The sequence below is a fragment of the Gallinula chloropus genome, assembly GCF_964237585.1.
Source record: "Gallinula chloropus genome assembly, chromosome: Z".
Taxonomy (NCBI): domain Eukaryota; kingdom Metazoa; phylum Chordata; class Aves; order Gruiformes; family Rallidae; genus Gallinula; species Gallinula chloropus.
Window position 1 is genome coordinate 34,304,038 of NC_140089.1, and position 12,906 is coordinate 34,316,943.

Below are 12,906 nucleotides of genomic sequence, written 5' to 3' on the forward strand. Positions count from 1 at the left end.
CTGTGGTATTTATTCACAAGGCTGTGGTCACAGCTGCGGCAGCAAAATCACTGCATGCTCTATGCAATCCTGGCAGGATTCTTTACCATCTCAGGGCTGCGGCTCCTGTTTTTGTTCCCATACTTCATTTTGGTGTATTTTATGATATCAGTCTATGATACAGTAACATCAATGACCATGAGCTTGTGCTGGTACTTGTATGAGATTTTGTTACCCTGTCTTTTCTTTGGACAGGAAGGGGTTAATAACGGCAGCTAGTATGTTGGGGGTACAGAAAGAAATGACGACACTGCTTTCTTTCCCTTTGGGCTAAATACAACAGCTCTTATAACAGTTTTTGAAAATCTTTAATATTCCTGGGATATTCAAACTAGCATTTCGCTGTTGGTAGGTTGGTGCAGATGCTTCAGTTTTCGTCATATATTAAGCAAAGGTTTATGAATACCACTCAGCTTTCTCTGAGGCCGTATAATCACAAGTGGCAGGGCATGTGGCAGAGTATGGGCAAGTACCGAGGCACTTTCTCGGACCCTGATAAAGTGACTGCGTATCTGAAAAGAAATTGCTGTAAGTTTCCCAGAGATGCACACCTTACTGCACTGTGCTGGGCCCTGGCCACTACTTACCAAACACTGCTTGATAGCAGTCAGCACTGTCAGTACTGTCAGCACTGTCAGAGGGAAAGGAAAGAAAACAGACCAGCAGAGACTGCAGCTGCTGCAACCTCTATGGCCGGCACTGCAGCAGCTGTAACCACTGTGACTGGCACTGAGGCTACTGCAACTCCCGTGACTAGCACTGTGGCTACCACAACTCCTGTGACCGGAAATGTGGCTATTGCAACCTGTCCAACCGATGCTGCAGCTACTGCTACCCCTACAGCAGATACTGCTGATAAAACAAAAAACTACCCCACACCAGTGTCTGTTGCTCCCGTACGAAAGAGGAAACACACAAAGAAATCGGTTCGCATAGTGAAGGATGATGACAATGATGATGAAGCAGGGCCATCTGGAGCTCGTCAGGATGAGGCCGGGCCATCTCGAGCATCTCAGGATGAAGCAGAACCAGAGGTTGTTCTCACACGATCCCTGACCCTGTGTGAGCTGCATGAGGTTCGAAAAGATTTCAGCCGCCACCCAAGTGAGCACATCATCACTTGGTTGCTCCGATGCTGGGATCACGGGGCCAATAGTCTGGAATTAGATGGCAGGGAGGCCAAGCAGCTGGGATCCCTAGCTAGAGAAGGAGGCATTGATAAGGCAATTGGGAAAAAGCCAGAATCCTCAGCCTCTGGAGGTGACTACTGTCAAGTGTAAAGGAAAGGTATCCCATAAAGAAATATATTACATGTCAATCACCCAAATGTAACAGCATAGAGACAGTTATCCAGCACCTGAGAGAATGAGCTGTACGGGAGATAATTTATTATGATCTGGACAACACACAGCTTCCCTCTGATCCTGATGAGGTCCTATGCACCCCAGATATGTGGCGTAAGGTTGTACGAAGTGCACCAGCAGGGCACACCAATTCACTGGCATCAATGGACTGGAATGATAAAGATCTGTCAACTGTGTATGACATGTCCTACCGACTCCCGAAATATCAAGACAATGTTTCCCTCTCTATCATCACAGCGGTGGAGAAACTGGTCAAACGACTTGACAACAATGTGTCCAACTCCCAACCCATATAAAGCAATGTCGCAGCTACTGGGAGAAAGCGTCCATCGTCCCAAAAGGGAGGATACAGAAGGTACACACCATGAGAAAAGCTGAGGTTTTACCTGCGTGACCATGGTGAGGACATGATGAAGTGGGGTATACAGCCCACCTCAGCCCTTCAAGAACAAGTAAATGAGCTGCGAGGTAAAACAAGCGCACAAGGAGATTCTGCCAGGAAGAACGCTGCACCAGTGAACAGCAAATACAATCAGCAACAATAGAGGTGCCCTGCCTCCAGCCAGGTGGAGGAGAAGGATAACCATATTTATTGGACTGTGTGGATCCGATGGCTTGGCATGTCAGACCCACAAGAGTACAAGGCTCTGGTGGATACTGGTGCCCAGTGTATGCTGATGCCATCAAATCATGAAGGGGCAGAACCTGTTTGTATTTCTGGAGTGACAGGGGGATCCCAACAATTGACTGTGTTAGAGGCTGAAATGAGCTTAACTGGGAAGGACTGGGAGAAACACCCCATTGTGACTGGCCCAGTAGCTCCGTGCATTTTAGGTACAGGTTATCTCCGTAGAGGGTATTTTAAGGACCCAAAAGGGTACTGGTGGGCTTTTGGAATAGCTGCTTTGGAGACAGAAGAAATTGAACAATTGCGTGCCTTGCCTGGACTCTCGGAGGACCCTTCTGTTGTGGGCTTGTTGAAGGTCGAAGAACAGCAAGTGCCAATTGCTATGACAATGGTGCAGAGAAAACAATCCCGTACTAACCGGGATTCCCTGATCCCCATCCATAAGCTGATTCGTCAACTGGAGAGTCAAGGAGTGATCAGCCGAACCCGCTCACCCTTTAACAGTCCCATATGGCCAGTGCAGAAGTCTGATGGAGAGTGGAGGCTGACAGTGGATTATCGTGGCCTAAACGAAGTCACTCCAGGTATGAGTGCTGCTGTACCGGACATGCTGGAACTGCAGTATGAACTGGAGTCAAAGGCAGCCAAGTGGTATGCCACAATTGACATTGCAAATGCTTTCTTCTCAATCCCACTGGCGCCAGAGTGCAGGCCACAGTTTGCTTTCACTTGGAGGGGCATCCAATACACGTGGAATCATCTGCCCCAGGGGTGGAAACACAGCCCCACCATCTGCCATGGACTAATCCAGACTACACTGGAAAAGGGTGAAGCCCCAGAGCACCTGCAGTATATTGATGACATCATTGTGTGGGGCAGTACAGCAGAGGAAGTATTTGAGAAAGGAAAAAGGATAATTCAAATCCTTCTAGAAGCTGGTTTTGCTATAAAACAAAGTTCTTTCTCTGTCTCACCCTTCAGCACCTGTAATTTCGGAAATACTTCCTACAATACTATATTCCTTGACTCCTGTAGATGTTTCAGTCCATTTTTTTGACTCCTACTGCATGAAGAATGACTGACCCCTAATTACTTTGTTGCCCTTCTCCGAACTTCTTTTCACTCTGGTGTTCTTCTAAATAAAATGTTATTAAAAATGAGCTGGAGTTATTTAATTTTTCCTCCATACTTCAGCAAACCATATAAAAAAATAAAATTATTCTTTTGTCTGAAGTCACTCAAATATTTTTTCCCCTTATGCATCTGCAGCAGCAGATGAGATCAAACTTTGGAATAATCTATATTAGCTGTTTGTGTTCAGCTTTTAAATCATTACAAAAGCCATATTTACTTGTACAAACATTTGGACACATCTGTACATGGAGAAAGACCATAACTTGTTCTTACTGCTGCCTTCACACTCTGCAAGACCAGACCTGTGACAACCACAAAAACAAGGTACCTGCATTTATGCCATGATATTCACCCTACAACTAGTATTTTATGCACAAAAAATATCTTCTTCTTTCTCTAAGCATCTAAACCTTCAATGACATACCTTTAAAAATCATTTGGAAAACAGTTGGTTCGTTTGAATCGAACTTTGAAATTTAGCCTTTACTAAGCAGTGTCAAAGCTCCTACTGATAAGATACTGTGATGGTTTGGCTCTGGTTAAAGGCCAAATGCCCACCACAGCCCTTCTATCAGTCCCCCTTCTATTACCTCCCAATGCCAGGATGCAGGGAAGAAGGGAGGGATGGGGCGAAGTAGAGGTGTTAAGATCTGGAGAAGGAAAGTAGCTTGTGAGGAACTGACCAAAACCCCACTCCCCCAGTCCCTGCCCCTCCCCTATGGCATGGCAGTGGGAGGAAGAATGGAGTAAAATCATGATTAAAGTGAAGTCTGCTAAGAAGGGAGGGGTGGGAGAAGGTGCTTTAAGACCTGGCCCCGCTTCTCATAACCCAACTTTGGTGTCACTGGGTGTGTAGTGTAGTTGTAATAAATTAGTTTTCTTTCCTTTATTCTTTGTTGAGTCAGTTAGCAGCTGCATTTTGCTATCAGAGAAGGGAATGAGAAACTTTAAGAAGCCATGCAGACACCAAAGCTGGGGAAGAAGGAGTGGGGGAAAGAATGAGGCACTCCAGGTGCCAGAGAGAGATTCCCCTGCAGCCCTCCCCCCTTCTCTACCAGCACCCAGCTACACAAAACTGTGACAGATACAAACATACAACACAGATTTTCTTATGAAGCATGTTACACATGCGTAGATAATCAGAAAGATGTGACTAAATGCTCAAAGAAAGGGCTCACCATTCTAACACCCATCCTCAATGTTTTAAACAAGTACTAAATGAGCATTTGTTTACAACTTAAAGAAGCAGAGTTTTGCAGACAAGTGAATTACTGATTTAATTTCTTTCTGTGTTTACTTACAACTATAATTTGATCTCCCACATGGATTCTGCCATCATGCTCAACAGCACTGCCTTTTGTAATGCTTTTCACAAAGATACCAGAAGGCTCTGGGATTAAAAACCAGAGAAAATTAAATTAGCTAATTTATTAAGAAACTTTTTAAATAAATGCAATAATCTCCAATCAATACCACTAGCCAAAGGGAAAAAACGCAATCTCCAGATAAGATAAGGAAAAAGGTCATATTCTGTAGATAAAATACATATATATACACTACTATTTTTCTAAAGGATAACCCTGATTAATGTCAGCTTGCATTGGATAAGATTTCATTCAAAATATTCTGATTTTCAAATTCCCAATTCTTACTGCAAAATAATTCTAACTTACAAACTAAATGTCAAAACAAACATTGACAAAAAATGTATCTCTGACTCTTGGCTAAATTTAAAACTGCAAGATAAAAAAAAACTTAGTTTGAGAATACTCACCTGGTAAATTCTGGATTTTTCATGTATTTAACTGCTTAAGAAAATCTATGCTTGGATGCATTTTTCTGCATTAAGCACCAAATGCAGAAAATAATAAGCAAACAGAACTACACTTCATACATGAACAAGCCTTTAACTACAGCTGTTAGTATTTGTTCCAATATAAATAGAAAAACAGAAAAGGAAAAAAAATCCAAGACCCAAACCAAAACCATTTTAGACAGCTACCTATCATTAAGCGTTAAGTTACAAAACTGAGATGTCTATTTAGTTCTTAAGGCAAGAATAATCTCTAAAGGAGTTACATGTAGTGCAATAATTTAAAATCAAATATTGGTGATACTCCCAATACTATATGAGTTAAAATACACTATCAGTTCTATCACATGCTCAACAATTTAATTTGCCTCTTAAAGATACAACTGGAAACTGCTGAAGTGGTCTTGGAGAAACTGTGACCATCACGTCCAGTGGAACACATTGTCAACAATTAGTCTAGTTTCTCAAATCCCACAAATTATGTCTATAAATTGCCAACAATTTATCCATAACAACAATTTGTCATTAAATGGCCAACAAAGCAGTATATATCTGTTTGTGCATTTTTCTACCAATACATTACACAGGTAAAGGTCAAACCAACAGCTCTTTGCGTTTTCTAACATTTTCAACAACTGTGCTTTTCTAGCATACTGCATCTGCCAAATCGCCTGTAGGGAGGCCTGACGAGTTCTGGATCATTTTTCTGAAAAATGTAGTGGAAATTACAAAGTAAAAATATACAACAGTACACAAAGACTGTTGCATTTATTTATTTAAATCAGCTTCTTTATTGGCTGCAAGGTCAACGCACACTCACTGTAACCAGAAGTCATCAAGGAATTCTTCAGCTTGTTAGTACAACTATATATTGTTTAAAAGAGCACTAAAAAAAATAATCTCCTTAAATCTCCTAAAACTACTCAAAAAACTAATGTAATCTTCTAAGAGGCTTTTAAAAATGTAAATATATTTTTAAAAGTCCAGCCAGTTCTAACAAAAGTAGCTCAATATATTTTAGAATTCTTTTGCAAAAACATACAGGCACAAAATTTTTCCAAGAGTGAATATAAAAACTGATTGTGGGATTTCATAACTGATTGCTTCTAAACTGAATGTCCTTCTCACATAAGGTAAGCAATTCCTTTTTCTTCATAAACTTTAAAAAACACCATTTAGACAGTCAAGGCTATTTTTTCTCAGATATGCTCTACCAAAGCCAAAGTCTTTGATGCACAAACTCACAGTGCATAACAGATAATCATTACCTGATGCTTTGTCTCCAATGTAACCAGCAATTGTTATTCCTAATCCCTGGATGTTTTTAGTGAGTTCAACATTAAATTTCTCACCATCTTCAGAGCTATCAAGAGCAACACCTGCCTAATAAGAAAAGTGTGATTAAAATTATTTTTTTTCATTTAAAGTTCCATCACATTTTTTTATGTAATTAACACCTAAAATTAAACACAACTGTAAAGAAAAAAAAAGCACAAACTTTGTTTCTGTTCTTATTTGGTATTCAGCAGAGGAGCAGAGAGATAAGTAACACTCCTCACTGTAGAGTAATACAGGTCATGTCCTCACCACACCGCTGCCCCTGGGATATTACCCTCCAACATATAAAAATATTTTTGATGACTAAAATTTGTACAAATCGAATAATGAACTTCTTGTACAGTAAGTTACAAACCATGCTTAAACATTAGAGTATGTAGCTTGCAAGCCTTCTGGAACTTCCTCAGAAAGCAGCCTTAGATTGCTGTGTCATTTAGAAGAAAAAAGATCAAAATCATATTTTGTATTCTATTTGTTTGAATTCCTTTTCCATAACTATAGCTACTTTTTCCCTAAGAATGCCAAGTTTAAAACAACAGAAACTATTTGTAATGAGCCAATCATGGGGTATTTTTGTTTTTGAAAGACTTAAAAATTCTGATTTAGAAATAGCAATTACACTTCCAAATAGTTAAATAATTACAGTCTCTGCTAATACTTACTAAAACCCTCTGAATCTATTAGCAAAGAATTTTGGGGGTAATGAATTAATTTGTTTATTTCTGATGCGTAGAATACTTATTAAAATCTCATTTCATTGCTTTCATATTAAAAAGAAAAAATAAACTTACAAAACTTAATTTCAATTTTTAAAAGTTTCAGGTTTTTACATTTCAGCTGTCTAAAACAGATAATTAATAGACACTTCCATAGCTTATATAAATCGGTATATGATTAGATATACCAAGTTTCAATTTCATTTTATTTCTATGAACATTAATAATTATGCACATACTTAAAATAGGAATCCATAAATATAGTACAAATCTATTAAGATCCTGCTATACTCTTATTCTGCTAATATTTTTTAAACTGCCAATACAGCAACCAGGCAAATACTAACTAAACCCAGTTTGACTAGATGACGATGCATGTGCTATGAAAAAAGGATACTTCAGGAGAGATACGATGCTTCTTGACAAAAAAGAACCTGATTTGAGTACTTTACCTGCAAAACTCCACCCAAAACTACAATCAAACACAAGACAAGTAAGTTTCTACTGCTGTAACTACCTCTGCTTGATAATACAGGATTGTTTTGGCCACAAATAATGCCACTAAAAACATGCTTCAATTTCCATAGCCTCATGAAATTTTATAGGATATACATCTACCAGGGACATTTCAGAAAGCCACTCTGCTCTCAGCGATAGCTTTAAGAGCATTACAAAGTCTTCACCCACCCTGTATGTGCCAGGCAGAAATAGACAAACCAAGCTGTTTCTATCATCATCTTCTCTCCAGACCCAAATTAATAAGGTTTGCAGCACCACTGACTGTGTCTTCCTTCCAAGAACACTGTTTTGTGGTGACAGAAGCAGTTTAAAAATAGCCTGCCCCTTGCCAATAGAGGCGTACTAGTGACAAGGTATTGAAAAGGATGGAAATGGAGAGGAAGGTGGCAAAAACACTCAAATTGTGCTACGTGGTAGCTCTAAGGTATTTCCTCAGTACTGAAAATCACGTATATCCCTGCAGCCGCGGATTGAGCCTTCAACACTGCATCTTACAACCTCAGAAAGGCAAATACTGAAGAAATATACACAGATGAAGCAGTCAAATTTATCTTCTGAGACTGCTGCTTTTACAATAAATAATACTTGGACTACATATTGATCCCTCTGTCTAAAATACTGTCAGGTTTTCATGTCCCTGAGTGCTGCAGAGACACACAAGTACCAGTCTGTCTCTCCTTTGAAGATGCTCTATGATAAAATTAACTTTCTTTGCTTCATAGCCATCATAAATGGGATGAATATATGTTTGTCTTCCACAGTAACAATACAATGGACCAAGACAAAATAATCTTAAACCTGCAAAAATTGCTAAGGCTTTTTTTTTCTGCCAAAGTGCAGTTTGTAACCGGGAAGAAAATGTCTCCAAAAACAACAGGAAAAAGCTAAACAATGATTTCTTTATAAGGTATAAATTCCATCTAGATGTAGGCTCAAAACCAACCACCTTTTTACTTCCTTCATTCACTTACTCCACGTATTCATATTTAAATGCATTTGGTCATAACTGTATGTGACAAAACACCACTGTTCCTGGCTCTCATGAAACCAGGCTTTGCCACAAACATGCAAATGACCTGTTTTGTAGAGGTTTTGAGCTGACAGGACATGATAGTATTTACAGCAATTTTTAAGGGGCTGGCGGTTGTAGAGGAGTAACAGCACAGAGAGCACAATCATCAACGGGGGAATAAGGGTAGCAGCTGGCTGACTTTTTTTGGAAGACGTCTAGAAAATGAGCAATGCCAGTTGATGTAGGGAAGAAGGAGCATCTGTGTGCTGGTTGGCAGAGGGAGGAACTGTCTGATGGATGGCTGCGATGGTACGGAAATAAGAAACGTTACTGGAGAGGAAAAGGACAGGTGAACAGAGAAGTGCTCCAGAGCCAGCTGGAGAAAAGGCTTCAAGGCTTCGATTGTTCTCAATATATTACTGCACAATCACAAGCAACCCAGGAACAGAAGTTATTCAGATCATACCTATGGAAGCCCTATGTCTTTATCCCAAAAGGCTTCAAGCATACAGTTCCTTGCATTGTGGACTCGTAATGTTTAAAGTCTCCCAGACTCTCGGCTGAGAACGCTGCCAGCAGCAAAGGAAATCTTGCCTTTTGCAAACAGTGTGAAAGATATTCAAATAGCAGTTAAAAGGAAGTTTGAAGCAAAAGTTTGCCATAAATTAAGAACAGTTGCTTACCTGTTTCTCTGGTGTGGAGATGGGTACTGGAGTACCTGGAGGGACTGCTGGTGGAGGTGGCTCCTCAACAGGGCCTCTTGCAATTACTAGTTTCACTCGATTTCCACATTGCCTCAGAACTTGTGCCACCTGCTCACTGCTCATGCCAGCCAGGTCTGTATCACCAATTTTCAATATATGGTCTCCACTACACAATCTCCCATGCTGGAGGAAGAATAATGATTGAAAAAAAAGAAAGTCTATTAACATTCTGCCATTTCCCCCATGTACCATACAATTAGACAAAGACCACATAGCTTTAATCACTTTTAAGAGATATGAACCAGGTGATATGGTACCACACCCATCCTGTTAACATGGAGAAGATTGCCTACTGACATGCTAATTTGACTAGAATTATCCAGGACATCCATTTTCAAGAGGTCAGTTACCCAGGCACAGAAAAAAATCATATGGTTACCACCTACTAATATTTAACAACTATATGAAGATTAGAGAACTTCAGGTTTCATTTCCAAACGCACTTCCAAAATACAGGATCCAAACATAAATCCAGCTTTGCACTTCTATTTAAAAACTGGTCCTCAGGATTAATCATAAATTCAGTATAAAATTCCTTAATGTGATCCAGTTATTTATGTTGCTTCACACTCACATACTCTCCTCACAATTTATCTTTAACCAAAAAAAAAAACCCACTTTACATTCATTTAGCCTATGTGAAAAGCATTAAAGAGACAGGTCTGTGAAAGGAACACATCTATGTGCTCAGAGAAAGAACGTGGAAGTAAATCCTGCCCATGTATCTCCAGGACCTGTTATCTGGCTACTGCTTCTGTCATTGGAAGATAGATCAATCCCTGTGACTATTCAATCCTTGACCATCATCAAAGCAATCCTAGATGCTTGTCCAATGGACGAGCTTGAAATGATATGTGATCACCAAATTCAATTCTCATGAGCTCTTCAGGCAGGAGAAGAGCCTATGTCCTGAAGTGGATGCACAAATCCACATGACTGCTCCCAGCTTCAGTAAGCCCATCAGAAAGATGTTCTTCTTAGCTGTCTAGGCAGAGCAACAAAGTATTTGGTGTCCCCCTGACCTGTGGATTGCAACCAGTATATTCATTAAAGAATTAGGAGTTTAAATACACCTGCACCAAAAGTGTATAATGTAACAGGTTTGAAAATATGATGTAGAGCCTAACCCAGCTTTCAAATCAAAATGCACAGATCCCATGCACTGAACACATCTTTACTCTCTTTTTTCTTTCCTTAGGAGGAAAAAAGATACCACTATTTAGCATGGTTATAAATGTAAAGAGCAACTTCATACCTTATTGAGCAGTAAATACAAGGGGAGTTTGAATTTACCTGATCAGCCACACCTCCTGGGAGAATGGTTTTAACAATCACTCCAGTTGTCTTTCCTCCCACTATCCCAAATCCCAAACCTGAGCCATCATTCACCAACTCAATGGTCTCCACATGCTGCCAGTGAACCTAAAAGGAATAAATATCAGCTTGAAAATGGCAAAATGGTATTAAAACTTGCAAACAATTTATCTTATTTCTTGGGTATGTTTCTGAATAAAGGAGGGTGGGAGGAAAGTGGAAATATGGGACCTTTCAAACAATTACTATTAGGCATCAGATTACATAGAAATTGCTCATTTCGTAACAGATGGAATTTCTCTGTCTGGGAATCAGTGCTGGGCAGTTGTCAGGCCTTCCAAAACTTGCTGAATGATTTTAAGCCACAACCTAGGACTGTCCACCTCCATGCTCCCTTGCAGTCAGTCAGAAAAATACTGCTGCTCAGAAATCTTACAGACCAGGAACCACAAATTTTCAGAGAAGTGTATGTTCACAATGGCCATTGTAACAAAGCACAGGAGAAAGTGTAAACCCCATTCAGAGGTTATGGCTGACAGCAGCACCAGGTATTGTGCAATACTCTTCAGCAGAATTGCCCCTTGTGTAATGAACAAAGATTTCTGGGTTGCTTGATGTCAACAGCACTGGTGGCTCTAACAGCAGGCTTCGTGTTCTGACAGAAGCGAAACTCCTCTGAGAGAAAGACAAAGGCTAGCTCGCTCATGTGGAGTGGTACTGAAAGGACAACAGGAATCTTCTGGTATTCTTTCCTTGAAGAAGAAACCACACTGTAAACTCATCTGAAATTTAAAACCGCAGATGGTGCCCCACCAGGTAGGATCTTGAAAATAAGCGGTTGTTGTGGAATAATCAAGGTACTGCAAATTCAAAGCCCTGTAGTACCTGTTTGAGTATCCACAGTCTTAAGGTAAGTCACAGCAAAGCCTGACAGGAAAAGAATGGCTCCAGATAAGCTGCTTTCCCCCAGCATTTGAAAGTGAAGGGAAAACAGGGTCTGGGAAATGCATGCTTTAAAAAAAAAAAAGCAACAACAAAAAAAAATCAAAACAAAGGGGCTGTGTCATGTTTGAAAGGAGCATTTTTTCAAGCAAGGGAAGCTGATCAGAGAATACAGAGGCAATCATCCAGAGAAAGAAGTGTGTTGCAGGAATACTGGAAAAGAGCAGGCCTCTTCTATGTGCTGACACAGGAAAAATTAGACCAATCAGCTTTATTCATGCACACAGAAGAAAATAATAATTCTGAAATTTCTTTACTAAAATAAATACTAATAATTAAAATAAACAGTAAAATAGCTTGCTTTTCCCAGACTGACTGCTCCACATACTTCTAATTATCAGTTCCCTTAAACAAGAATGACAGATGACTTGAAACCTACACTGGCTGTTTCATCCCAGGACAAACCAGTAGACCAGGAAGATGCCCTGAGAGAAGGTGCAGTTACTGCCAACATCTGTTTGCCCAAGCAGAAGAGAATGAAATAAAGATCCTATTTACTGCTATCTCAAAATAAAGCTTCATAAAGTAAGGTAAACATGATGTATTTGCATTGGTGGGTACAGAGTTTGGCAGGTGGGAATAAGGAATATAGCCAAGATACCGATACTCTCCTAGCTAGCCTTGAATATTTTCTACTCTTCACATGGAAAAAGTAGTAAGATAAATAGCGAAAAACTTCAAGAACTGTCAAGAAAATGTAGATACAAGTTACAAAAATTATTCTAAAAGTACCAGACACAGTAAGCGCATACATGCTCAGGACTGAATACACAGATGTTTGGGGTATACTCACCGGGTTGGAATGAGCTGAAACTGTGCTAGCAGCAGATGGAGACCGGGAAACTACAGGACTGATGAGCTGAGGGAATGTGCCCCTGGCCACAACTAGTTGGACATTATCTTTCGCTTTCTGTAGGATGCTGATAGCCTGTTGATGTGTAATTGTCTGATCAAGGGCTTGTCTGTTTATAGCAAGGATTTGATCTGCTTCCTTCAGCTTTCCATCTCTGTCACGGACGTGTAAACACAGAAGGAGGACAACAAAATAAACAAACAAGAAAAAACAAAGAAGTGTTGCCACAGGAATTACAATATTTTGACAATTTTCCAGTATTTTTAATAGCCTGTTCTCTATTCGCCCCACTTTTTAATCTCTCCCTGCAGTTCTGCTGAAAGGAGCTGATGCGGCACCCTGGTGATCACTTCCTTTGAAGCTAATCCCACTGCCACTCTCCCCTGGCTACTACCCCTTAGCCAGCTTTC

General features: G+C 40.1%; 1 protein-coding gene across 1 annotated transcript in view; it reads right to left on the reverse strand.

The window, feature by feature from the left end:
• The window catches only part of MPDZ (multiple PDZ domain crumbs cell polarity complex component), a 113,836-nt gene that overhangs the window by 81,987 nt on the left and 18,943 nt on the right, over positions 1–12,906 (reverse strand). The window contains exons 6-10 of the mRNA XM_084278647.1: positions 12,437–12,650; positions 10,621–10,749; positions 9,247–9,450; positions 6,247–6,361; positions 4,467–4,555 (exon numbers count right to left, since the gene is read on the reverse strand). Coding sequence (XP_084134773.1) covers positions 4,467–4,555; positions 6,247–6,361; positions 9,247–9,450; positions 10,621–10,749; positions 12,437–12,650 — 751 coding nt within the window. The remainder of the gene's footprint in view (positions 1–4,466; positions 4,556–6,246; positions 6,362–9,246; positions 9,451–10,620; positions 10,750–12,436; positions 12,651–12,906) is intronic.